The 27,092-nt window shown below is 38.0% G+C and overlaps 1 protein-coding gene across 1 annotated transcript; it reads right to left on the reverse strand.

Annotated features, from left to right (window-relative positions):
• On the reverse strand, positions 1-26,981 carry LOC140138256 (uncharacterized). Its single transcript, XM_072160170.1, has 7 exons — positions 26,859-26,981; positions 18,597-18,750; positions 16,731-17,584; positions 15,598-15,970; positions 12,160-12,564; positions 7,865-8,284; positions 1-532 (listed from the first exon to the last, which is right to left on the reverse strand). Exons 2-7 carry the CDS (start codon positions 18,666-18,668, stop codon positions 68-70), a joined length of 2,589 nt encoding a protein of 862 aa, XP_072016271.1. The 5' UTR covers positions 18,669-18,750; positions 26,859-26,981; the 3' UTR covers positions 1-67.
• Positions 26,982-27,092: the final 111 nt, after the last annotated feature.

Consider the following 27,092-nt stretch of genomic DNA (forward strand, 5'->3'; position numbering starts at 1 on the left):
ATTGTTTTTTTTACTTGGGAGCAAAATTTGGGCGCCTAAATTGATAAAGTTAGGAGCCACTGGCTCCTCAATCAGTTTTTGCACCGTACAGCACTGTCCCTAACTGATTTATATCATCCAAAGCCTGTTTTTCACAAGCATTTTTGAAGCGAACATGTCTATTGGCTGCATCCACTACTGCTGTGATATTCCTCCACACTTTATCCTGCTCCGCATAGGACACACCACACACTTCAAAGACTGTCGACTTCAGCAGCTCCAAACGATCAAGGTCCAGTTGTACCTGACCTCTGATCCCTTTGCAATTACCACTCACTCTCTCCGATAGCATGAATAACTTGGTGGCTAACATCCGGGTAACTGTTTTTATACTACCGGCATATGGTAGCATTGATTCTTTTACATGTTCTTTCAGGGCTATGTTTCCATCCGACAACTTGATCAGATATTGGTCGACATCTTGCATTGTCGTGGACTGCTTCACACTTGGCACTCTTTCAAGACATTTCTTCTTTGATTTCTTCCCAACAGACTGGAAGAGATTAGAACAGTGGTTCACAATTAGTTTTGCTCAGGGGTCAAATACCAGGGTGAAATAATTTAAAGAAAATTGTTCAGTAGCCAAGGGTGCCTTGTCACGGGGGTAAGGGGCTGTCCCTCTGCCTGTATGAAGCATGGACACTCTCGGATGAAGCATGCATTATATATTTATGATGACCTGTATTTATTTTCACACATGTTTTAGTCAAATACCGTACTGACGCGAGTATAGTCCCACCTTCGAGTAAAGTCCCACCCCCAAATTTTCGAATTTAAGAAATTATAAAAAAAAAAATGTTTTTTTTTGTTTGTTTTTTTAAGTTATTTATTTTTTCGGCTTTGGAGTGTCCCAGGACCTAGACCTAAATGCTAGGATCATTCATGGTTGACCTAAAAAATTTCAAGATGTTTTGTATTTTTAATATGAAAATTGATAATTTGTATTCATGTCATACTCTATTGATGATTTCAAAATGCATTCAAATTCAAGGTCTAGGTCCAGGGACACTACAAAACCAAAAAAAAAAAAAATTAAATTCGTGTATAGTCCCCCCAATTTTGAAAAATGTTCACCCAAAAATGGGGTGGGACTATACTCGCGTCAGTACGGTATTAAGTTGGAAAACAAGCTGAAAACACCTCTGTAGCTTGTATGGACCAACAAAAGGGAATGGAAAACCAAGAGTGAAATGAAAAACTTTTACATCCAGAATTATATATATTTATCAACCTATTAAACTTCTTTGTATTTGTGTGTATACGCAGTAATTGCTCTCAGACTGGCTGCCAATTGCATACCTGCCAACCCTAAAACCTCACAAATAGGGACAAATGGGAGAAAAATCTGAATATAGGGACATTCCTGAATTTCCTATACATTACTAGTCATATTTTTCCAAAAATAGGGACACATGGTAAAATCGCTCTCTTTTATGCTTTTTGTTCCAGTAAAAATAGGGACTGTCCCCATTAAATAGGGACACTTGGCAGGTATGCAATATATTGAGAACCCCTGAATAAAAAGGCACATTGCTACCTGTACTCATCCACTTTAAGGGCCGCTACAGACTCGAGTATTAGACATAGAATATTTGATGCAACATATCTACGTTATTTAATCTAGTCCCATTCAATTTCCAGGAATGTTAAAGTTCTAACGAATATTAGATGATGTAAAATCGATAATATGTACTTATGTAGAATATCTGGTAGAAATATATTATCGATTTTACATCATCAAACATTTGTTACTGGAAATAGAATGGGAATAGATTTAATAAGGTAGATATGTTACGTCAAATATTTTACGTCAAATAAAAAGTCTGTAGGATCACTAAGAGATGTTTTACACTGGAAAGTCTTTGCCATTACAAATAAACCAGAATTACATTGTACAAATGTACAAGTGAAGTGTGAGCCAAAGTTAATTGAGCAAATTTATTACAAACATTTCTGCAGACAATCAATGCCTTTCCAAGCCAAGTGTATGTTGAAGTGATACAATGACTTGCCCAGTGAACATTTTAAGGTCATCTCCAAAAGTGAGGAGGTACACAGACTGCATAGATGCTCAAATGAAGTATACCCTATCATTTTAGTTGTTCACTGTTTGTATCCAATAATTGAACAGAGTAATATGACTTGCCCAGTGAAGATTACATTTTAAGGTCATCTCCAAAAGTGAGGAGGTACACAGGCTGCATAGATGCTCAATGATGTATGCCCTATCATTTTAGTTGTACACTGTTTGTATCCAATAATTGAACAGAGTAATATGACTTGCCCAGTGAAGATAACATTTTAAGGTCATCTCCAAAAGTGAGGCGGTACACAGGCTGCATAGATGCTCAATGATGTATGCCCTATCATTTTAGTTGTTCACTGTTTGTATCCAATAATTGAACAGAGGTAATATGACTTGCCCAGTGAAGATTACATTTTAAGGTCATCTCCAAAAGTGAGGAGGTACACAGGCTGCATAGATGCTCAATGAAGTATGCCCTATCATTTTAGTTGTTCACTGTTTGTATCCAATAATTGAACAGAGTAATATGACTTGCCCAGTGAAGATTACATTTTAAGGTCATCTCCAAAAGTGAGGAGGTACACAGGCTGCATAGATGCTCAATGAAGTATGCCCTATCATTTTAGTTGTTCACTGTTTGTATCCAATAATTGAACAGAGTAATATGACTTGCCCAGTGAAGATTACATTTTAAGGTCATCTCCAAAAGTGAGGAGGTACACAGGCTGCATAGATGCTCAATGAAGTATGCCCTATCATTTTAGTTGTTCACTGTTTGTATCCAATAATTGAACAGAGTAATATGACTTGCCCAGTGAAGATTACATTTTAAGGTCATCTCCAAAAGTGAGGAGGTACACAGGCTGCATAGATGCTCAATGAAGTATGCCCTATCATTTTAGTTGTTCACTGTTTGTATCCAATAATTGAACAGAGTAATATGACTTGCCCAGTGAAGATTACATTTTAAGGTCATCTCCAAAAGTGAGGAGGTACACAGGCTGCATAGATGCTCAATGAAGTATGCCCTATCATTTTAGTTGTTCACTGTTTGTATCCAATAATTGAACAGAGTAATATGACTTGCCCAGTGAAGATTACATTTTAAGGTCATCTCCAAAAGTGAGGAGGTACACAGGCTGCATAGATGCTCAATGAAGTATGCCCTATCATTTTAGTTGTTCACTGTTTGTATCCAATAATTGAACAGAGTAATATGACTTGCCCAGTGAAGATTACATTTTAAGGTCATCTCCAAAAGTGAGGAGGTACACAGGCTGCATAGATGCTCAATGATGTATGCCCTATCATTTTAGTTGTAGGCCTACACTGTTTGTATCCAATAATTGCACAGAAGTAATATGACTTGCCCAGTGAAGATAACATTTTAAGGTCATCTCCAACAGTGAGGCGGTACACAGGCTGCATAGATGCTCAATGATGTATGCCCTATAATTTTAGTTGTTCACTGTTTGTATCCAATAATTGAACAGAGGTAATATGACTTGCCCAGTGAAGATAACATTTTAAGGTCATCTCCAACAGTGAGGCGGTACACAGGCTGCATAGATGCTCAATGAAGTATGCCCTATCATTTTAGTTGTTCACTGTTTGTATCCAATAATTGAACAGAGGTAATATGACTTGCCCAGTGAAGATTACATTTTAAGGTCATCTCCAAAAGTGAGGAGGTACACAGGCTGCATAGATGCTCAATGATGTATGCCCTATCATTTTAGTTGTTCACTGTTTGTATCCAATAATTGAACAGAGTAATATGACTTGCCCAGTGAAGATTACATTTTAAGGTCATCTCCAAAAGTGAGGAGGTACACAGGCTGCATAGATGCTCAATGAAGTATGCCCTATCATTTTAGTTGTTCACTGTTTGTATCCAATAATTGAACAGAGTAATATGACTTGCCCAGTGAAGATTACATTTTAAGGTCATCTCCAAAAGTGAGGAGGTACACAGGCTGCATAGATGCTCAATGAAGTATGCCCTATCAGTTTAGTTGTTCACTGTTTGTATCCAATAATTGAACAGAGTAATATGACTTGCCCAGTGAAGATTACATTTTAAGGTCATCTCCAAAAGTGAGGAGGTACACAGGCTGCATAGATGCTCAATGATGTATGCCCTATCATTTTAGTTGTAGGCCTACACTGTTTGTATCCAATAATTGCACAGAAGTAATATGACTTGCCCAGTGAAGATAACATTTTAAGGTCATCTCCAACAGTGAGGCGGTACACAGGCTGCATAGATGCTCAATGATGTATGCCCTATAATTTTAGTTGTTCACTGTTTGTATCCAATAATTGAACAGAGGTAATATGACTTGCCCAGTGAAGATAACATTTTAAGGTCATCTCCAACAGTGAGGCGGTACACAGGCTGCATAGATGCTCAATGAAGTATGCCCTATCAGTTTAGTTGTTCACTGTTTGTATCCAATAATTGAACAGAGGTAATATGACTTGCCCAGTGAAGATTACATTTTAAGGTCATCTCCAAAAGTGAGGAGGTACACAGGCTGCATAGATGCTCAATGATGTATGCCCTATCATTTTAGTTGTTCACTGTTTGTATCCAATAATTGAACAGAGGTAATATGACTTGCCCAGTGAAGATTACATTTTAAGGTCATCTCCAAAAGTGAGGAGGTACACAGGCTGCATAGATGCTCAATGAAGTATGCCCTATCATTTTAGTTGTACACTGTTTGTATCCAATAATTGAACAGAGGTAATATGACTTGCCCAGTGAAGATAACATTTTAAGGTCATCTCCAACAGTGAGGCGGTACACAGGCTGCATAGATGCTCAATGAAGTATGCCCTATCATTTTAGTTGTTCACTGTTTGTATCCAATAATTGAACAGAGGTAATATGACTTGCCCAGTGAAGATAACATTTTAAGGTCATCTCCAAAAGTGAGGCGGTACACAGGCTGCATAGATGCTCAATGATGTATGCCCTATCATTTTAGTTGTAGGCCTACACTGTTTGTATCCAATAATTGCACAGAAGTAATATGACTTGCCCAGTGAAGATAACATTTTAAGGTCATCTCCAAAAGTGAGGCGGTACACAGGCTGCATAGATGCTCAATGAAGTATGCCCTATCATTTTAGTTGTTCACTGTTTGTATCCAATAATTGAACAGAGGTAATATGACTTGCCCAGTGAAGATAACATTTTAAGGTCATCTCCAAAAGTGAGGCGGTACACAGGCTGCATAGATGCTCAATGATGTATGCCCTATCATTTTAGTTGTAGGCCTACACTGTTTGTATCCAATAATTGCACAGAAGTAATATGACTTGCCCAGTGAAGATAACATTTTAAGGTCATCTCCAAAAGTGAGGCAGTACACAGGCTGCATAGATGCTCAATGATGTATGCCCTATCATTTTAGTTGTAGGCCTACACTGTTTGTATCCAATAATTGCACAGAAGTAATATGACTTGCCCAGTGAAGATAACATTTTAAGGTCATCTCCAAAAGTGAGGCGGTACACAGGCTGCATAGATGCTCAATGAAGTATGCCCTATCATTTTAGTTGTTCACTGTTTGTATCCAATAATTGAACAGAGGTAATATGACTTGCCCAGTGAAGATTACATTTTAAGGTCATCTCCAAAAGTGAGGAGGTACACAGGCTGCATAGATGCTCAATGAAGTATGCCCTATCATTTTAGTTGTACACTGTTTGTATCCAATAATTGAACAGAGGTAATATGACTTGCCCAGTGAAGATAACATTTTAAGGTCATCTCCAACAGTGAGGCGGTACACAGGCTGCATAGATGCTCAATGAAGTATGCCCTATCATTTTAGTTGTTCACTGTTTGTATCCAATAATTGAACAGAGGTAATATGACTTGCCCAGTGAAGATAACATTTTAAGGTCATCTCCAAAAGTGAGGCGGTACACAGGCTGCATAGATGCTCAATGGTGTATGCCCTATCATTTTAGTTGTAGGCCTACACTGTTTGTATCCAATAATTGCACAGAAGTAATATGACTTGCCCAGTGAAGATAACATTTTAAGGTCATCTCCAAAAGTGAGGCGGTACACAGGCTGCATAGATGCTCAATGATGTATGCCCTATCATTTTAGTTGTAGGCCTACACTGTTTGTATCCAATAATTGCACAGAAGTAATATGACTTGCCCAGTGAAGATAACATTTTAAGGTCATCTCCAAAAGTGAGGCGGTACACAGGCTGCATAGATGCTCAATGATGTATGCCCTATCATTTTAGTTGTTCACTGTTTGTATCCAATAATTGAACAGAGGTACATGTACTCATTGAACATGCAGGCTGCTTGATGTGGTTTATAAATGTACATCAGAAATATCAGTGGAAGTTCGTAAAAGTGTTGAGGCTCCATATATAACTACCAATTCTTATTTTCCAACGATTACATTGTCCTTTGAGGGCCAGTGTTTCAGCTGACTAAGGTGTCAAATTCTTCAGATTTCATGTGAAAGTCTGGAGAAAAGGCATGTCAGAAGGTACTTGTAGGCCTATATAAAAGATTAAATTGGATACTTGTGGGCCTATATAAAAGATTTTAGAATCCGAGGCTTATGGGCTTCCTTAATAATACCTCAAACTCCTACGGATTGAAAACCTGTGAGTTACATTACACTTTAAGGTGGAAACAGGTTATTTCCTAACATTTAAAATTATTACACAACTTGTTATTTTATTGTCAAGGTATCACAACATTTGTAAAATCTACATAACACATCTATCAATTAGTAATTAAAGCTACATGTAAGTTTCAAATAACTAGTACCCTGTATCAAGTACTGCAAACAAAAGACAAGGAAAATAAAAAAAAAACATTACAGATCAGTAAGTCATCTTTGTATCATTTTCTATCTTGTGAATTAAAAAACCTAAACCAATCAATCCTTGAATCGAACATAGGTACCCTTTTCCAAATATTTTTTTTCAGTATAACAAATAACAAATATTTTTGAGATTTCGCAAATAAAAAAATATTAAATATGCTAAAATTGTTTCCAAAGATGAAATGAACAGATCATGCCCCCTGGAATCACTCGTCTCTGTCAGGCTTACTGATTAATTTTTCCAATATATTCTAAACAGCTCACAGAAAAAAAAATCAAAATTTTAGTAAGTGGCAACATTATACTTCTTTTCACTTTGAGTTTTGTAGTGACTTAATGGTTTCATACTTTCCTGCCGCTTTGAAAATGATTTTGCTTCACTGCGCAGTTGCACCAGAAACGCTAGCGGTGACCAGCGGCAAGCCAATATATTGATCACTCCACTGCTTTATCGCAGCAGCAGCACCGCTGGGAGTTGAATTCAAGTCAACTCAGAGCGGTGCCACTCTGACATATATGAGAACAAAATATTTCAGAGTCATGCCGCTGCCGCTCAGCGTCTGCAAGCAGCAGGATGAAGTGCACGCCACTCAGCAGCAAGCGGCAGAAATTATGAAACCAGCATAAGTGCTAATGGTGTTGTGCTGCAAACGCACCAACAAACCGCCCTTGTATGCAACACATGTATGTGAATGATATTAGGTTGGCACCTGAAACCGCCCTTACACACCTGTGAACAATATCAGGTCAGCACCTGCGAGTTGATACTAAGACCAGCAAAACATGCACCTGTATCACTACCAATCTGTGAGTGGAGCAGGCAAGTCTACTTATATACAATGCATGTTGTACAAAATGTATGTAACATCAGAAAATGTTGATATGTTGTCCGTACATTTTATACAATAATCAGTGGCAGTTTAGTCTGTAGATTCATAACGAGGGTAATCCGGGTATTTAGAGCGAACATGTCTATTGGCTGCATCTACTGCTGCCTTGATATCCTTCCACACTTTATCCCGCTCTGCATAGGATACACCACACACTTCAAAAACGGTCGACTTCAGCAGCTCCAAACGAGCATGGTCCAGTTGATTCTTACCCCTCCCCCCTGTGCAATTACCATTCACTCTCTCCGACACTGTGAATAACCTGGTAGCCAGCATCCGCGTAACTGTTTTCATATTACCGGCATATGGTACAAGTGATTCTTTCACATGTATTCTCAGGGCTATGTATCCACCAGGCAGCTTGGCCAGAGATTGGTTGACATCTTGCATTGTCCTTGACTCCTTCATAGTTGGTATTCTTCCAGGACATCTTTTCTTCAAGTTCTTTCCACCAGACTGGAAAAGATTAGAACAGTGGTTCTCTGTTAGATGTGCACAGGGGCCAAATAATATGAAGACAATTGTTCAGATGGCAACATGTAGCATGGAGACTCTCACACATGGAGTATAGTAATCATGATGACTTTTCACACGTAATGAGTTTACAAAACATTCCTATTTTAAATCTAAAATGATTATACAAAACATGTATCCTTTAACTGCTGATCCCCACTTCCAAAAAATGTTGCCACTTATTGTGATTAATCAGATTTAAGCATTAATGGGCTCTATATTTTGTGGTTTTATTTTTATACATATATAATGGAAACACAATCTTTGAGTGATATTGGAAACTTGTATTTTACATCTTATTTGTTACCAGATATTTATTAATCTATCAATCTTATTTGTATTTGTTTGCTCTGCACAACAAGTCCTCTCAGCCTGGATATTGCCTAGGGTCCAGAGTTGTAGACTCCAGATATGCAACTTGGACTTGAGTCACTTTTTTGTGACTTGCCACTACTAGCATTGACTTACGACTTGACTTAGACTTGCACAAAATGACTTGTTACCAATGCAAGTCAGAAGCTAGTCCAGTGACCCCATAAACTTTCAACTATTTCATGACGGGTAGGCCATAAATAAATCACAGGCAAATTTGTGCGTAAATATATCAAAGATTCCCTTCTTTCCGAGTCCGGTCTGCAAAAATAGCGGCTAGTGTCCTCCAATTTATAGCTCCAAATTGTGTTGCTCTGATAATGCATGAATAGTTCTGGACCTGTGATAGGAGCAAGGTTTTGTGTGGTTCAGCTTTGACATCTACATATGTAATATCAAAACTACTGCACAATTTCCTCAGGCAGTCGCACAAAACCATGTTGGCCTAGCCAATCAGAATTTGAACAACCATGCATACAAGTGTAAAATGAAAACTGGAGGCAGGGTTAGTACTAAAGTATGAAAACAAAGTATAAATGAGCTTAAAACTTAGCTAAAGCATGAACATAAGCTGAAGAATTGAATGCTGTATTTGAAATTAGAGAACTTTACATATACATGTAGAGGCTCAGGTCAGGAGCTTCTCCATGATGCCTTCAAACTATTAATGATAGAAAACCTGCAAGAAACATCACTTTTGGGGTGAAAACAAGTTTTCAGATTTTTTCATGACATTAAAAATACTGCAGTTAAGGGCATTCCTTTCTGAAACCTGTTGACACATAATTATCAATTTATTGATATAGCAAACAGAAATAACAAATAACTAATAATCTGTATACATACATACAATACAAAAAGTAAATCATCTTCTAACCATTTTCTATAGTCGTGTTCACATTTTGTGTTACACCCGGCGTAAACTTACGTTAACATTGATCAAAATTCCACAAATATTTTACCTACTCCTACCACACCTAGCCTACTCCTAGCATTACGCCGACTAGTTCCACCAAGTATTCACTTCTGGTCGGCGTAAACATTGACTACCACTTCCGGTGTTTCTGTGACCTTTATCAACCACGCGATATGTAATTTCTTAGTTCCGACCAACAAGGTCAAACTTACTCCGGGTGCCAGGCGTAATCTGCGTTTACATTGCAACTTACGCCTGGGGAAGTTACACCCAGCTCGCTACTCCTGACTTTTGTCAGGAGTAAATCGTCGGACGTACGCCTGGCATAACTTACGCTGACCATCGTTCACACTGCACCTACTGCTGGCAGCACCTACCGCTACTCCTAGCAACTTGCGCCGACCAAGTTCCGCCGGGCGTACGTCTGACAATGTGAACACGACTTATGATGTGATAACAATCAAAACATCCTTGAATTAAAGATTCTAAATTTACTTAAGGGAAGGGGTATGAACGTTTTGCCAGTATTTATTGTGGGACATTAGAGCACATCAGACATATCGAATTGCATTCTGAATACTGAAGAATGTCCTTCTGATATCAAATAATTTGATTTTTTGAAATTAGCAATGTAATACACATTTTATGGCAAATCATTCAAAATTGATATTTTGATATTTAACCGTACTTGAAGTAAACTTTATAAATGTGATGATTTATATTCAAAGTGTATGTAGGTGGGATGAAAAGTCGACGATCAATTGAAAATTTTGACCTTTACAGATTGAAGATATGGATTTTTTTCCCAAAAGACCAAAAAAATAGGTCTTTTGGGGAAAAAATCCATATCTTCAATATAAAAGGTTAAAATTTTCAATTGATCGTTGGCTTTTCCTCCCAGCTACATACACTTTAAGAATATATCATTAGATTTACAAAATTTATTTCGAGGACTGTTATATATCAAAAATTTGAAAAATATCAAATTTTAATAATTTGTCATAAAATTTGTATTACCGTATATCGTGAATTTCAAAAAATGAAAATTATTTGATATCATAAAGACATGCTTCGTATTCAGAATGCATTTCGATAGGTCTGAGGTGCTCTAATGTCCCACAATAAATACTGTCGAAACGCCATAAACGCTCATTCTAGATCCCTTAACATAATCTCCCAATATCAAAAGAGGAAGGTTTGATAAACAACCTCATCCTCATTTCATCAAGATTTAATCAATGTTTCAAAAACGGCTGAAGATGTATTGTTTGGATTTAAGGGTAGACGAGGTATTGTTGGTCGAAGCAACCTAAAAATCGATTTTCATTATCTAAATTTTTTTATGTTATTGAAAATTAACACCTTGATGTTTTGCAAAAGTTCATTCTACAAATCGTATACTTTGCAAACTTGCTTAATCTATTGTTGTTAATGAGTTATGTACGTTTTACAAAAGTGTTGTTGTTTCAGCCCTCTTTACAACTTAACTCAAGAACCGCAGCACCTATAAAAGCATATCTGTGATATTTTAATTCTTCTACACGCTCGCTATGAATTGAGCAATGCAGTTGCATACTCTGGCTATTACATTTTATTTTAATTAAGCATAAAATGCTGATTTGTATTAATTTGTGTGCAATTGATAGATTTTCACATCTGATATTTTCAGTCACCATACTCCCTCTGTTTGTCAGCTTCCCAAGTGGACTACTTACTTTGACTTGCGGTTAACATTCTTAACACGGGACTCTATGGAGAGTTAAGCTAATTTCTGGCCTAATTAAAATTGGCCATGATGTAATGCATCTTTAAATGGATCTGGCTTGTGATTGGTCGTCCAGATCACGCTATCGTTTAAATCCTCCATGCATGTGCCATTACCATTAACTACATCATACACAACAATCTATGGAAGTTGCGGCACCGTTTGTGGTGGCGTGAAAGTTAAACTCTCAGTAATGCATGGACGTACATTTTAGCGTGTCATATACTACCATGCTTAGTACTTATTGGATTGATAAACAAGTATGATTGACAGTGTGTTTTAGAAGTCCCGGGGTAAAGTTCTGCTTAGAAGTCAAAGTACATAGTCGGATTTTTTACTCAGGCTTTCGCGATCAATAAACTGGTAGATTCCAAAATCAGAATTGTTTAGTAATTGAAGTGAGCCATTATAACTATATGCAAGATATTTTGCATTCAATAACTTTTATTGTCACTAATCATCTAATTATATCAAATCTTTAATTAAATAATAATAACACATTTTTTTAATCGAAATTTGACTATGGCATATTCTACTCACACCCCTGCTCCATACGTAGGTAGTGCAGTGCATTTATATTTCATTTTGCTTTGGCAACATGTTGCCAAAATCTAAGACTCTCGATTTCATGTCAATCTTGGTCGATAAACAAGTCTTAACAAGAGAACATGGGAAAAGCATCATTCATTCTGTTCTCAGAAGCTGCTGATAAGTTGTATTCATTGATCACTGTACCAATTATTTTCATGGCAAAGCCAACTCTTACGTGTCTTTGTTCAGGTTGAAGCGAACAACCCTATTGGATGCATCAACTGCTAGCTTGATTGCCTTCCACACTTCAATCTGCTCATCTGGAGTTATGCCACACACTTCAAACACTGTGGACTTCAGCAACTGCATACGAATAGGGTCCATTCGATCTTGTCCTTTTGACCCCATACAATTACTTTTCACCCTCTCCTGTGTCGTGAATAACATGCTAGCCAGTTTGCGAGCAACTATGTTAGGATTCTTAGCATAGGCATACAGTGAGAACTTGACATTTTCTTCCAGGTCTACCTTTCCACTGGGTGTCCAGACAAGAGATTGGTTAACATCAAACATTGTCACAGTAGGCTTCATTTGTGGTTGACTGCTACGTCGTCTTTTCTTTAATTTTGTGCCAACAAGCTACAAGAGATTAGAAGGAGGCCACACATTATAAATAGACCTAGGGGAAGGGGTAGCAGGGGTGAATAACCCCCTAAATTTAAAAAATATTAATTTTTCACCCTCTATATTAGGAATATGTGCAAGCTCAAGTCCTCTACTTTTGGACCTTACTCCTACCCCTGACTACACTGCAAAATATTTTTCACCCCCGAGATTTAATTTTCACCCCATGTATTTAACTCGGGAGTGTAAAACACGGAAAAACAACCCCAGACTTTCGAGCCTTAATGCTACCCCTGACATATATTTCACTTATGTGTTTAGTTACTTGATTTATGTTTGAAAAGGCAATTTTAGACAGCTATGACCATGGACTTCAGAGATACAGATGAACTCCAAACAGTCAAAGTCTCAACATCCCCCGATAATCAAAAGCTGATTGTTCCATGAAGTGCAACAGACGTAACCGCTATGCACATACTGCACATTTTTACGGTCTTTTGCGTCAACGCGAAGACAAGCAAAGCATGCACACAACGCTGGCGTGATTGTTAGAGATGCACGATCGACTGATCGGCCCTCATGAATATGCGAGAATTCACAGCATACAATGCACAGGGACTTTGACTGTTGGAAAATAGTCTCTATAGTCTATTGCTATGACACTTGGTCTTGATCCAAGTACATATGTATACCAGCACTTGCTCATCAGAGATATAAATAAGCGACCAACTTCATTTGCATAAATGAGTGGCCTATCCTACAGTAGTGTAGCCTTTCAGAATCCGTACTGATGAGTTGTGATCACTGATCACCCAAAATGTCAAGCTTCTTTGTTAACCCCATGAGAACTACCTGCCGATTGGCCAAAAAGAAGTTTTCATTATCAATTGGCCCAATCAGCAATATTGTTAGAATAATTTCACCACACAAAAAAAATTGGGGTAAAGCTCCATTCTGATTGGTGATTTAAGTGAAAATATCATGTAATTGACCAATCAGATGCAATGTTAAATCAGCAGGAAGTGCTCAGGGGGTTCAGATTGAAGTGCCTCATTGGATGCATCAACTACAAACTTGATCGTCCTCCACATTTCTTTCTGTTTAACTTCGGGCATACTGCACATTTCAAACACTGTGGATTTAAGCAACTGCATACGAATAGGGTCCATTGGATCTTGTCCTCTCAACCCTGCGCAACTACTGTTCACCCTCTCCTGCGTCGTGAATAACACGCTGGCCAGTTTCCAAGCAACTATGTTGGCATAGGCAAACAGTGATAATTTTAATTTTTCGTCCAGGGCTACCTTTTTACAAGGCATCCAGACAAGTGATTGGTTGACATCAGACATCGTTACGATGGGCTTCATTTGTAATCGACTGCTATGTCGTGTTTTCTCTAATTTTGTGTCAACAATCAACATGCTACAAGTGATTAGAAGTAGGCCACACATTATAAATAGACCTACTGGTCATTCCTTCTCACACTAAAATCATTAGCAACAATTTTTCATTCCTCCCTTGATAACAGATTTTCATATTTCACCCCTTTAAGGTCATACATGTAGAAGTTCCAGTGGAAATTTGTCACTCAACATGTGAGACATTTTGCTGCTAGGAAAATCATCACCAACGATGTTAGAAAAATAAAATTTGAGACTGAGCTGAACCATTTCAGTCATTTCACTGTTTGTTCAGTATTGTGACATGCTAATATATGCGCAGTAAAGCATTGTAATAGCAGATTTTTACACTTCTTGAAAAACTTGTGACTTTACATGTAGTTTACTGGAGTTAAACCTACGTTATGTGACACAAAACACTGACAAATAAAAGTTTAGCTTTGTGAAGAAACTTTTATATAGTAATGCCTTATCCTTAATACAGCTAGAGAATCTACAACTGACGGGTAATGACGGAGATAATAACATGAATAATACAAACTTTTCGCTGAACAAGGAATGATCTTTGACCTGACCTAATTGAATTAGTCTTAGACCTCCAGTCGTTTTGTTAACCTAACTACAGTTGGACTTGTCTCAAACTCTCAAGTTGAGAGTAATTACGACTTGTTGATTTTCACTGTGGAAAGATTCAAATCATGCATGCTAACCTAATCCTACGGGGCTTATACACAAGTGTAGAAGGGCAATTTTTTAGTACGCTGGCGATGCAATCACATAAATGCACTAATTCAAATCTGTCACTGCAAAACCAATATATTCCTTAACTTCAGACAAGACACACTATATCCTTATATAAAATGTGCTATGTAAAGAAGCTCCCAAACATCCGCTTTCATTTGAGACTAGATTTACCATATTCATTCCATTAAAAAAAAAGTCATTTTGGGTGGGCACTTATTTTTTACCTGGTTTACCTAATTTTTCGTAAGGGGTGTTGATTAGAGACAAATTTACGTATGTTATAAAAGGGTCCTGAGACGTTCTAGTAGCTTTTCTGATGTAGAATATTGCAATTTTACACAGGACTTGCAGTCCTCCAGCTATTTCACCGTATCAACATCTATCTGCAACATTAATGGTACCATTTAGCAAATTGGAAATTTCCTGGGTGGTCGCTTATTGGGGCACGGGCGCTTATTGGAATGAATACGGTAAGTATGTAATGCATCTATAGAATAGCAAAGGTTACATACCAAATCAAACATAGGTTGACTTAATTGGTTTATGGAATGATGTGGGGCCGTAGTGGTCAGCGACAACCTGTAAAGTGTGCTGAGGCTTGTGGATCAACGTCTAGGCGTTGTGCCTGTGCGTGGCGCACTATAAATCACTGCGCTTTTCTTTTTTTTTTTTTGGGGCCATCTTGAACAAAAAGCACTTCTATCAGGATGTGGGATAAAAGCAAAATGATTATTATATTGAGTGTTGAAAGTGGCCCTTTTTGTTTCTTTCTATTTTTTCTTCCTTTTAATTATGAAGGGCCACCATGCTTAAGCTCCTCTGGCTTATTTCCATGGACCCAAGCATGTGTCCCTTACGGACAAACCTAGGTAAAGAAACAAACAAACAAATCTCAAGTACTTACACGCAATGGTGATCCCTGCTGAGGTGATGATCTTGATTTTGGTAAGAGAGTGGGGGTTGAAAATCCAGCAAATGGGGAACTGGCCGAGCTTTGCTTCTTTCGAAGTGTCAGTGCTGTGCCACGAGGTGTGACCTGAGACACAGATTGACCAGAGGTTGAGGGGCCTGGGATGTCTTCAAGATCGCCAGAATTGACTGGATTTTCATCTTCTAGAGGAGGGAATGGAATGTCTCCTGCAAGAGACAAGGAGTGATCAAAGCTTGTTTGGTGCTGGGATTTCTGTGGAGTAGCTGAGTCCATATGACATTGGACTATGTGGTCTTCCAACTGTTGGGGTCCATTGAATACTTTGTAGCATGCTGTACAAAGATACCTGCAAATAACAATATAAAAAGTAAGTTAAATGCATTTAAAGATCATAATAGGTCTGTGATGATATTACCTGGACAGTGACAGGTAGGACTGCTAAGAATACGCAATTGCGTTATTTGCATATTTTGGCTCCTAATGTATTTTTTGACATTTTGGAAAAAATCTTTAAAAAAATATTATTTTTTGCATTTTTTAAATTTTTGCTTAAGATATTGAGTTTTTGGTGAGAAATTGCGGATATTTGCGCTTTTTGGCCTCCAAAATCGCATATTCTTAGCAGCCCTACCTGAAGGGATATTAGAAGTGATTTTCAGATTTGTGTATTTTGGAGCAAGCATAGGCGTGTTACTGAAGCGGACAAATGGCAAACAGGTAAGCAATCTGATAAACACAAACTTGGACATGAAAATGAAGGTCTGCACAAGCCAGGCTGTTGAATTCGGCATTGTACGGGCTAGCAGTACACACTGAGGATAACAAATTTACATTTTCAGAGTGGGTTATTTACATGTTTTATTCAATCCACATGATATATTGTGATTAACTTGGCTTTATATAATTGTTGATGGTTTGGTGGTGCAGTTATATTTGTTTTGTACAAAACATCCATGATAAAGAGATAAACTCAATCTGATGGTGTGGTGAGAATCAATCTTGATTAAACTTTTTAAGGAATCACTAAATTTCGGAAAATCAAAACTTTGATTTACACAAATTTCTTTACAAAAATCTGTGTGAGGATCAATTCTCCGATTTCATACCTTGGTGGCTCTGTTTGACTAGCTAGTTGAGGTGATGAGCGTCTTGCAAAAGTTCCTCGTCCCCGATCTCTCCCTCGTCTTGACAATGGGCGTCCACTCTGCGGTTTCATATGGAATGTCTGTGTGTGTTTCTGTAATACTTGTACACTTTTGAAGGCTTTATGACACAATGCACATTGGTAAGGCTTTGGTGATATGGGTATATGTACTTGGCGAAGACTGCTGAGTCTGGACTCTCCATCTACATGTACAGACAAATTTCCAGATATTGATGGTGATGAGCTTTGTCCTAAAGAGAAAGACATCTCATCTGTATTTTTTTGTTGTGTTTCTATGCTATCTGTTTCCCCATTATCAACAACTCCTGGATCAGGTGGTTCATCATCGGCCGCAGGTTCCATCTTGACCCTCACCAGTATATTTGGATCTTGTGAGGGATCTTGTGCAGAGTCCTCAGTTGTTTGAACAGATTCACTTTGGGAGTTGATATTTTTCACATCTGCTACAGTGAGCTGCATAGGAATGGCTTCATCACTTCCTGATCCAGGAGCTGATATCCTACCCAACCGGATTTGACCAATATCATCAGCAGATGATGAACTCTCATCTGTGCCATGTCTACTGCTTGTAAGTGTTTGTTCATTACAGCTCTGGATTGCCCTGTCTACTAATGGACAGATGGGTAACCCAGTGTCTCCTGATACCGACAGATCTTGTGGTTTCTTCTGCAGTCCATGTCCACTAAAGACATTTTCCAATGTACTGGTGGCATAATACTGGGAGCCTCTGTCATCTTCCTTGTCTTCAAGTTTAACCAGAATGTCACATCCTGTTTGGATTGCTAATGCATGGGCCTGTAAAGATAGAATGGAATACTTGATTTACTTCTTAGATAAATATGAAGAGAATCTGAAATACCAAATACAATCAAGACCATTGTCCTTAGGCAATTAGAACGATCACCCTGTCCTCCAGGCGCGACCATCATGAATTTTTTTGAACATTTTATTCTATACAAATGAATATATGATTTATTATATATCTATGAATATTCTCAATCATTAGTTGAATAAAGTTAGATTAGGTTATAAATCTTTGCAACTGGACTTACTGTTTTTGTTGACTACAGGATCACGTCATATCTCTGACGCTTCATCTGGCCTAGTGATGTGAATTGGCTCAAATGAATCCCGACCTGAATTTTCGAAATCATTTTTTTATGTACCATTACTGGTTTGGATTTTTTTTTTGTAATTCTTTATATATCAGTGTATCACTTCACATATATCTCATACATGTAAATGGGATACAGATTCCTAAGGGCTCATATTGAAATTCCCTTACACAGGAAGGTGTGCGCCATCCTGCAGCTTTCCTGTGCTAGCCTTCTTTGTTAAAATCCTGGGCAGGGTGTATCACTGATGCATATAATCCATCTGTTTTATGACCGAGCTTTCCTGAGGCGCCAGCTTAGCGAGGGAATCCTGCCTTCTTTCTGTGTGAAAACGTGGTAGGGTATTTCAATATGAGCCCTAAAACATAACCCCAACTCTAATCCTAACTATGCTATGACTCTATCCCTAACACTAACCCAAACCTTACTTCTTTATTCTAACCTAAAATGCCCTAAACCATAACTTTTTGGACTGATGACCTAACCAACAGGCCGTTCCTCATAAATGTACAAGTGCTCATGAACTGGGTTATTAAACATACAAACAAACATCACACTCTGACTGAACAACCTGACTCTACCCTGGAACAGGGTTTCACTTTGTTTCTTTAGCTACTTGTGACAAGCTTTTAATGTATACTTGAATTTCTTGAAATATACGCCAAGCAGTCCCCAGAAAAGTATAGTCATACCTTTTGGAAAATGTTTTTTCTTAACGTCTCTTTGATCCACTCTCGCAACTCAGCGTTCTCTATATACCGCATACTGAATGTGTTGTAGACAACAGCCAAAGCATTCACTATCTTAGTTCACAGGTGGGTGGCCTTCTACACATGTACATATACTCTGCAATACAAGGAAAACATACATCATAATTCATTATTACTGAAATACACAACACTAGTATCCCAAATGAGCAATGATTAAATAGAAATTATGAGATAATAATATGAAACAGGTGAGTTTGGATTGATTGATATACATACTGTATTGAATTTCAGTGTGTGTGCATGTATGTTTGCCAGCAAACAGGGCACTTCACATTTAAACCGTGGACCACTCTGCTCTCGGATTCTGGAGGTCTGCAAATGAAATATGGACTCACTCAGGGTCAGAATTTCAGTGTGAATCAGAGCGTCGATTCTCGCAAAGATTCTCGTCAAACAGATTTGCATGAATCAAAGTTGATTCCCGCAAACGTTTGTAGTTTACACAGAAGTTGAATCACTGACGTTTAAGTTGATTTGCGAGAATCAAATGATCCCCCCAAGAGAATTTCAGGCACCCGGGCAGGGTATTTCCTGCCCGGGTAATGTAATCTCGGGCGGGTACCCGCGAGCCCGCCCGAAACCCGGGGCCCGAAAATGCCAGCCTTAGTGGAGTTACAGTCAAAAATGGGGGAAAACTAATATTTGATCAATAAATCAATAACTACTTGTCTTGAGCCACTGAAATTCCAGTTTAGTAAATATAACTTTTGTTACGGTACCAGTGCGTTATTAGTTTTTGAGAAAAATGCAAAAATAGTCACAAATTTATCAAAGCAAGGGTGTAGTACCACCTTCAATTCACGTTTATTTTACATATTCAAAAATAGTTTCACATTTTAAATATTACCATCGGCTAAAAGATACACGTACAAAGGTGAGTTTTGGCTACAGATTTTATGGTTGTCCGGCGAATCAGAATTTTTGGTTGTTGTCCGGCGACTTTTTTAGTTGTCCCGGGCAAACATTGGCAAACGGACAACCAAAATTTTGAACGCTGTCTGTCATCGCTAACTTTTTAACCATGTAGCAAAACTTAAAACCTTAATGCAAAAGTAAAAATTTAGTGCTTTTCTGCCAAGTGCATGTGCATGAGTGTAATACGAACTTGCTTACGACTTACGTACCCGGTATGGTATGGCGTCTGTAGAGTCCCAACCCCAAAATTGGCGAATTCTCCCAATAGTACGAATTCTCCAAATAGGGAGAATTCACCTTCTCACCATAGTGAGAAATTCTCACTATAGTGCGAATTGTTTATTTCAAACACACGCTCGCAGCTAACGATAGGTGATCGCACTTTGGCGACATCGGCACCGTAAAGAGCGGATCACAACGCTCAAGACTACCGATGGAAAAAAATTTGCCGATGCATTTTCAAGTTATGAAAAAAAGTAACAAAAAATGCCTTAAAAATGTACTCATTTGCAGTTTAAAAGAGCTTAAAATTTATTTAATTAGCTATGCTATATTATATAGTTTTATTTAATTATCAGTAAAAATGTAAGTTATTTCCATTTTCATTGTAAGTTTGAGAAGCATGCGAGTCGGAAAATTCGACATACGAGATTCTGTGTCTGCAAAATTTTGACCCGATATTTGCCTGATTTTTACCACAAAAATCGCGATCAATGACTCAAATCAACTTAAATGAGCAATGTTTGGATATTATTTAGCTTATTTGTACTTAAAAATGTAGCTTTAGTGCAATGTACGAGTGGATGTTAATGGATTTTGACCAGTGGTCACGGCAAGAAATTGACAACTAAAGATGACGTCTTCCACAGCGCTTGTACCGGAAGTCAACCTATCACTACCAATTGTAGCAAAGCACTGACAGTTGGTGCAGAGATGGATGGGCAATACCATTTCTCACTATTTGGCGAATTCGCACTATTGACCTTTTCGGTAAATCCTAGCTCGTTCACGTAGCGTTTTCGTTGTCCCACTGGCCTACTACAACGCTACGTATTATAGTATAAGCCACAGAATTAAAACCAGAGAACCAGGACTCGACCGCCATCTTGATACAGGCATGGAGCAAAAATTGGGGGTATTCGGTTTCCCTCAGAATGCGCTCGAGGCATTCGTTGTCATGCAAGCGCGACATAGATGATGGGCGCATTTGGGAGACGCACTTGATGCGACCTGCACGCGAGTACCAAGACGCTACAGATGAGACGCAGAACTTGTTTTCGTTCGTCTCCGCGCACCGTCGGCAAGGACCAGAATACCCCCAATTTTCTCCCCATAGCTGACGGCGCGAGAGTACGTGGCGGTATAGGGAGTCCCGGTTCTCCTTCTCTAATTCTGTGGTATAAGCCCATACCGGGGCAGCGCCGCAGGTATTTCATGTGCGCAACCGATTTATTCGAAACCTCATGCTCACCTCCTGCCTTGCTCCAGTAGTTGTTTCATATATTTTTTATAAGTCATCCATGGCCTTTAAAGAAAGTATTTCCTCTTATGAGTAGAAATTTAAGTTATATTAGCTCGGTTATATCTTGCACTGTCACGTACGATCCATTTTGTCAAGGGGGCGCAACACTAAATAAGTGTCCCATAGGATAACGTGTGATTTTGGCCTACTTCGAGCGCCATTCCTGGCGTCCCTGCAATACTTGGCAAAATAAATTTGGTATCAAATTAAAGCTCTGTTTCTGTAGATTCCAAAACTTTTGTCGGCATTTATCGATGACCGTTGACTTTTTTTTCGCTATTTCGTGGTGCAAAAATATGGCCTAAAAATATACTAAATTCACCACTCACATTTCAAAATCGGAAGTTGTCTTCATCCGCCACAGAGAATTGCTTTTGAGATAAAATGTCCGTTTTTTCTGCATGTTATCATTGAAGACACTTGTCGAATTCATATGAGCTGATATTGAGTGATTTAAAGTGAACATGTCGGTAGATATGGTCGCTACAATCTCATACTCACTATGGACTATATTAGCCAATTTCGTTCTTACATAAAATGCGTAGTGATTTAGTGTTGCGCCTTATAAGGATTTAAAAGTTTTCAAAATCCACATTTGTCACTTATTAATTAAATTAGAGACAATTTGTAGCTCAACACCGAAAATTTCATGTCTCTGCGACATTTCGTTCAAGAGAAATGTTGTTTTAAAGATCAGTGCCGAAACGCTGAAAATCACATATTTCGACTTTTCCTCCAATATGCGAGAGTTTGCACAAAACTCACTAAACTAGTGACAGACAACAATTTAAGCACGTCTTTGAACCAAGTTTAATTTCTTTTCTAGATTATCTGTCTTGCCATTTTGTTTTGGAAAGCACTTGTTAATGAGTGTGAAGTACAAACACCCCCCCTGTTTCAGTAGTAACAATTATGATCTTTTTTTGCATAGGCCTACTGAATATGCAGCAAAACAGCTTCATGCAGATTAACAATGCCTATTAACTTTAAAACCCATATTGGAGCCTTTTTGAAGATTTCTGGATACAATTTCTAGACGTTGCAGGCGCCTGCTCACCCAATAAAGCATTTTTCCCAATAATAATTCACCAGGGTGACTTTTCGTAATCCTTGTTTATCATCATGATTGAAATAGAACACATTTCATGACGCGCATTTCTTATTTTACGCGAAGAATGTAAAAGGAACGCGTTCATAGCGACGGCCGTTACAAGGGGGGGCAACACTAAATAAGCGTCCCATAGGATAACGTGTGATTTTGGCCTACTTCGAGCGCCATTCCTGGCGTCCCTGCAATACTTGGCAAAATAAATTTGGTATCAAATTAAAGCTCTGTTTCTGTAGATTCCAAAACTTTTGTCGGCATTTATCGATGACCGTTGACTTTTTTCGCTATTTCGTGGTGCAAAAAATATGGCCTAAAAATATACTAAATTCACCACTCACATTTCAAAATCGGAAGTTGTCTTCATCCGCCACAGAGAATTGCTTTTGAGATAAAATGTCCGGTTTTTTCTGCATGTTATCATTGAAGACACTTGTCGAATTCATATGAGCTGATATTGAGTGATTTAAAGTGAACATGTCGGTAGATATGGTCGCTACAATCTCATACTCACTATGGACTATATTAGCCGAATTTCGTTCTTACATAAAATGCGTAGTGATTTAGTGTTGCGCCCCCTCAAGTTACTTCCTGGTTTTGAGTTTAGGGTTGGGCGATATCACAAAAAGATCGAACATGATTTTTTTTTTTTTTTTTTTTTTAGCTGATTAAATTGAAATAGCAGTGTTATACAAATGTAGTACGGTAATGTAAATGAATTATTTCTTGGGATAGGTATTCACATATTTTATATATTCATGTATAAATATTTACTGTTTTCTTTATATCATTATTATTTTTATTATTATTATTGTTATTATTACTATTATTATCATATTATCATCATCATATCTTTATTTAGGCCTATACTAAGTATTTACTTTTAATTATGTGAATATTTGTGCATTTTCTTTTCTTCTTATTTAATTTTGTTTTCCCATTTTATAAACCTATTTATTTATGAGGAAGCAGTGTTTTTATTACTATGATTTATTAACTGTTATTTATTTATGTTTATATGTCTTTATTTATTTTGGATTAAATAAATTAGACCAAGTAAAATAAAAACAAGTTTCTCATCCGGTTTTCGATAAAAAACCCTGAAGAGTGGCTTTCTATTTATCATTTATTATCGCAAAATAAATGCCCATAATACGTTTTAGCGTAAGCAATTATGCTTGGAAGAAGGAGGAGGCCTCTTTTAGGGGCTGTGCAATAATTTCGCGCCCCCCGCGGGGCGTAAAATTGCCAAACGGCTCGCCAAAAATCGCTTGCCCCCCCTCTCGGCCTGCCAAAAATTGCTTGCCCCCCCCTTTGAACATGCCAAATTTTTGGGATCCCAATTTGCAAACCTTAAATGGTCTAGAATTATGTTGCGAGTGTAGCGAGCAGGAAAATTTGCATAGTAAAGCGTTTCCGTACTGTTTTCCCCCTTCCCCACGATTTTCAGACCTCCCCAGGGCTCATAATTGTTGCACAGCCCCTTATTTTGTTATTTTGAGAGTTAGATCCCCTCATCAGGCCCGTACGCAGGATTTCATTTGGGGGGTGCTGATTTTGAAAGAGTGGATTTTTGTACAAGGCGGGGTGGGGGCGATTTTGTACACTACATGTACCATAGATGACATTAAACAAATTATGGGTAAAGTGCTATCTCCAAGTTGAGAGGGGGAACCAGTGGCGTGCGGGGCAGGGGGGAAGTTGCCCCTTGGCAAAAAATTGCCTATTTGGTACCCCGCCCCCTAGTGTGCAAGGAAAAAAGAGAAAACAAGGAGGGAGCGAGAGGAAAAACTGAGAGAAGAGAGAGGGAGAGGAGGGAAAGAGAAGAGATGTGGGAAATCCATATCATATGCAGTAGGCCTACCATACGATTATTATCAATAAGCCTGGCAAAAATTTATTTTTCATCAAATTTACCCCAACTTTTCATGCATCATCGAGGACAAAATTTTGCCAAAAACAACCACTTTTTTGTGGTTTTCAATGACAAGAATTTCAAACACCCCTTTTCAATGACACTTAATATTGACATAAACGTATATCGCATTTTCCCAAGTACCCCTTTTATCAAAATTTCGCGGACAGTGCAAATTATACCCCATATTTTGATGATATCACGGTCAAAACAGTTAATGACTTGAACCTGAAATCCATAAGTGTAAATCAAACCAATTTGTTTAGTTGCGGATCAAATCTCGACAGAGAATTCGTGCCAATACAACATTTTATTAATTTGACCTCCTATGGCCCCTGGTGACCCCCAAATGACCATACTAAATTATGGTTCTAAATGGTGACTGTATACACCCAAGTTTCATGCCCATATGACAGTTTTTACTAATTTGACCTCAGATGACCTCTCTGTTGACCCGAAATTACCTTCAAAAAATTTGGCTCTAAATGTTGACTCTACTAACCAAGTTTCATGCCCACATGACAGTTTTTAATAATTTGACCTCCAATGACCTCTGGTGACCACGAAATGACCTTCAAAAATTGGCTCTAAATGTTGACTGTACCCAACATGTTTCATGCCCATATGACAGTTTTTAATAATTTGACCTCCGATGACCTCTGGTGACCCCGGAATGACCTTCAAAAAATTTGGCTCTATTATGTTGACTGTACAAACCAAGTCTCATGCCCATATGACAGTTTTTACTCATTTGACCTCAGATGACCTCTGGTGACCCCAAAATGACCTTCCAAAATTTTGGCTCTAAATGTTGACTCTACACCTATCAAGTTTCATGCCCATATGATAGTTTTTACTAATTTGACCTCAGATGACCAAAATTGTTTGGCCAAATAATAATTGCCCTTGTTAAACAAACTGGGACATCCCCATACCCCACCCCCCATTTAACATGTGCTTAATATCTGTATCGTCCAAGCATCCTCATCTTCAATGCAACGTTCACTATTTATCACATTGGAATCATATTGCATGTTGAAAAATGTAGGCCTAGGGTTGATTTTTTGACGGAATAACATGCAGGCCTGGGCGAGCGCGGCATGAGAAAATAAATCTTGGAATATGATCCTGAAATCTGCCAGGTTAGTTATTTTAATTTTTGTTATACAAAATGACAAAATGAACAACTTCTTCAACGTTTATAAATTGATTTATTTGGACAATTAACAGTCTATTATTCATACTTGATAGTGGTTTATCGTTGAGTGTCTAGGACAAGAAAATGATACACAATTTTTCGCCTAGGCCTACATCATTTTAGCATTTAGTTAACTTTTTATTACTTGTCTTTTTAATACGAGCTTTAGGAGGATTAGTTCGACAACAACACCGATTTAATGAGCATTATATACCGTTTTGGCGGGTTTATATGCGACTATTTGTGCGAATGTTTTTTTTGGGGGGCGCTTTAATTTTTTACACAAAACAGTTCAGTGGTTTTCACTAGTTGTAGGCATACTTAATATTAAGAGTCCTGCCGCACGCTGTTTTCATAAATAGGGCCTACTTGTGCATAGGCCTATATCGCGATAAATATTTTATTAATCAGTTAATGGCAGAAAGTCGGCCGGGGGAAAAGAGGCTTAGGCCTATTCATGTCAGAATTTCGACACGGACGACTCTTGAAAATATTAATTTTTTCCAAAAGTGGCATAATTTTTTTTTTTTTTTCGGCACCAAAAAGAGGGACGGAAGGGGGGGTTACGAAACCTAATTTTATTTTAAGTAGGCCCAATCAGAAAAAACAAACAAAAACCCAAACCCAAAAATATCACAGTCAAAAATACTTAACCCACATAAAAAAAATAATAAATAAACAAAGAATATAATTAATTTTTAATACAAAGAATATAATTATAATAATTACAAAAGGGAATATCTTTATATTAAAATCCTAAAGCAATTTTAAATTAAGATTAAAAGGATAAACTTGAGTGGCTATACATGTACGTGACGTGACTGTGCATGCCTGAGTGTGAATGAAACGAAGCATATACGATATCGCCCTGGGATGTCCTAGGCTTGGGAAAGTCCATTCTTCTGCGCATGCGTGATGGCACTAATGCAAAAATTTTACCGACGAATTCAAACAATTTAGTGCCTGTGATTATCGTTAAAATACTGCGGATTTAGACATAATGAGATTTTAAAACGTAGCTCTAAAAATTCATATGATGCAGGAGACTACATGAGACCGTGGAATAAGCCATAGCAAGTAAGTAAAAGAAAATGGGGCAATTTGTTTGCAGTCAATTATCCCTCCCAATCTGGACGTAGTCCTTCTCTGACGTTACTAACGTAGATTGCCTGGCGATCGGAGTGTTATCGTCAGAGCACCTCGGACTAGGTAAATCCCATAACCCTTTGCGAGTACACCTGAGAACTCGTCACGCCGACTTGCAATGCGCAGTAACGATGTTCGATAAACGATGTGCGCATCGGCGCGGAGCGGCGTGACGCAGAATGACGAGTTCTTAGGTGTACTCGCAAAGGCTTATGGGATTTACCGAAAAGGTCAATTGGGAGAATTCTCCAATTTTGGGGTTGGGACTCTACTGCAACGGTAAGCTTAAAAAAATCATGAAAATCTCGGCCTAAATTAATTTAACTTTAAACTTAACTAATAGATGATTGAATGGCTTCATTCAAAATACTAAGACTACGTACCAATTTTACATCGACAATGTTTTACGTCTAACACAGGAATACAGGCTCAGCTTTCCTTCAAAATTCAATTTCAAATTCCGCACTTCGGCAAAAATTTTAGCTTACTTTCATTTCCGGCATGAATTTGACCTTTGACCGCTTCAGACGTGTACAGTGGTTCTAAAAGAAGACACTGAAAATAATATTATTTTTACTCCTAATAATTCATTTTCAATGCAAATTTCAGTCAAATAC

The sequence above is a fragment of the Amphiura filiformis genome, chromosome 17, assembly GCF_039555335.1.
Source record: "Amphiura filiformis chromosome 17, Afil_fr2py, whole genome shotgun sequence".
In the NCBI taxonomy this organism is placed as follows: domain Eukaryota; kingdom Metazoa; phylum Echinodermata; class Ophiuroidea; order Amphilepidida; family Amphiuridae; genus Amphiura; species Amphiura filiformis.

Coding starts and splice junctions, on each gene's coding strand:
- LOC140138256 (XM_072160170.1), bottom strand. CDS start 18,668: ATGCGGTATATAGAGAACGCTGAGTTGCGAGAGTGGATCAAAGAGACG. Junction 17,585..18,596: donor GAAAAAACATTTTCCAAAAG/GTATGACTATAC, acceptor CTATCTTTACAG/GCCCATGCATTAGCAATCCA. Junction 533..7,864: donor ACCCTCGTTATGAATCTACA/GACTAAACTGCC, acceptor AATCTCTTCCAG/TCTGTTGGGAAGAAATCAAA.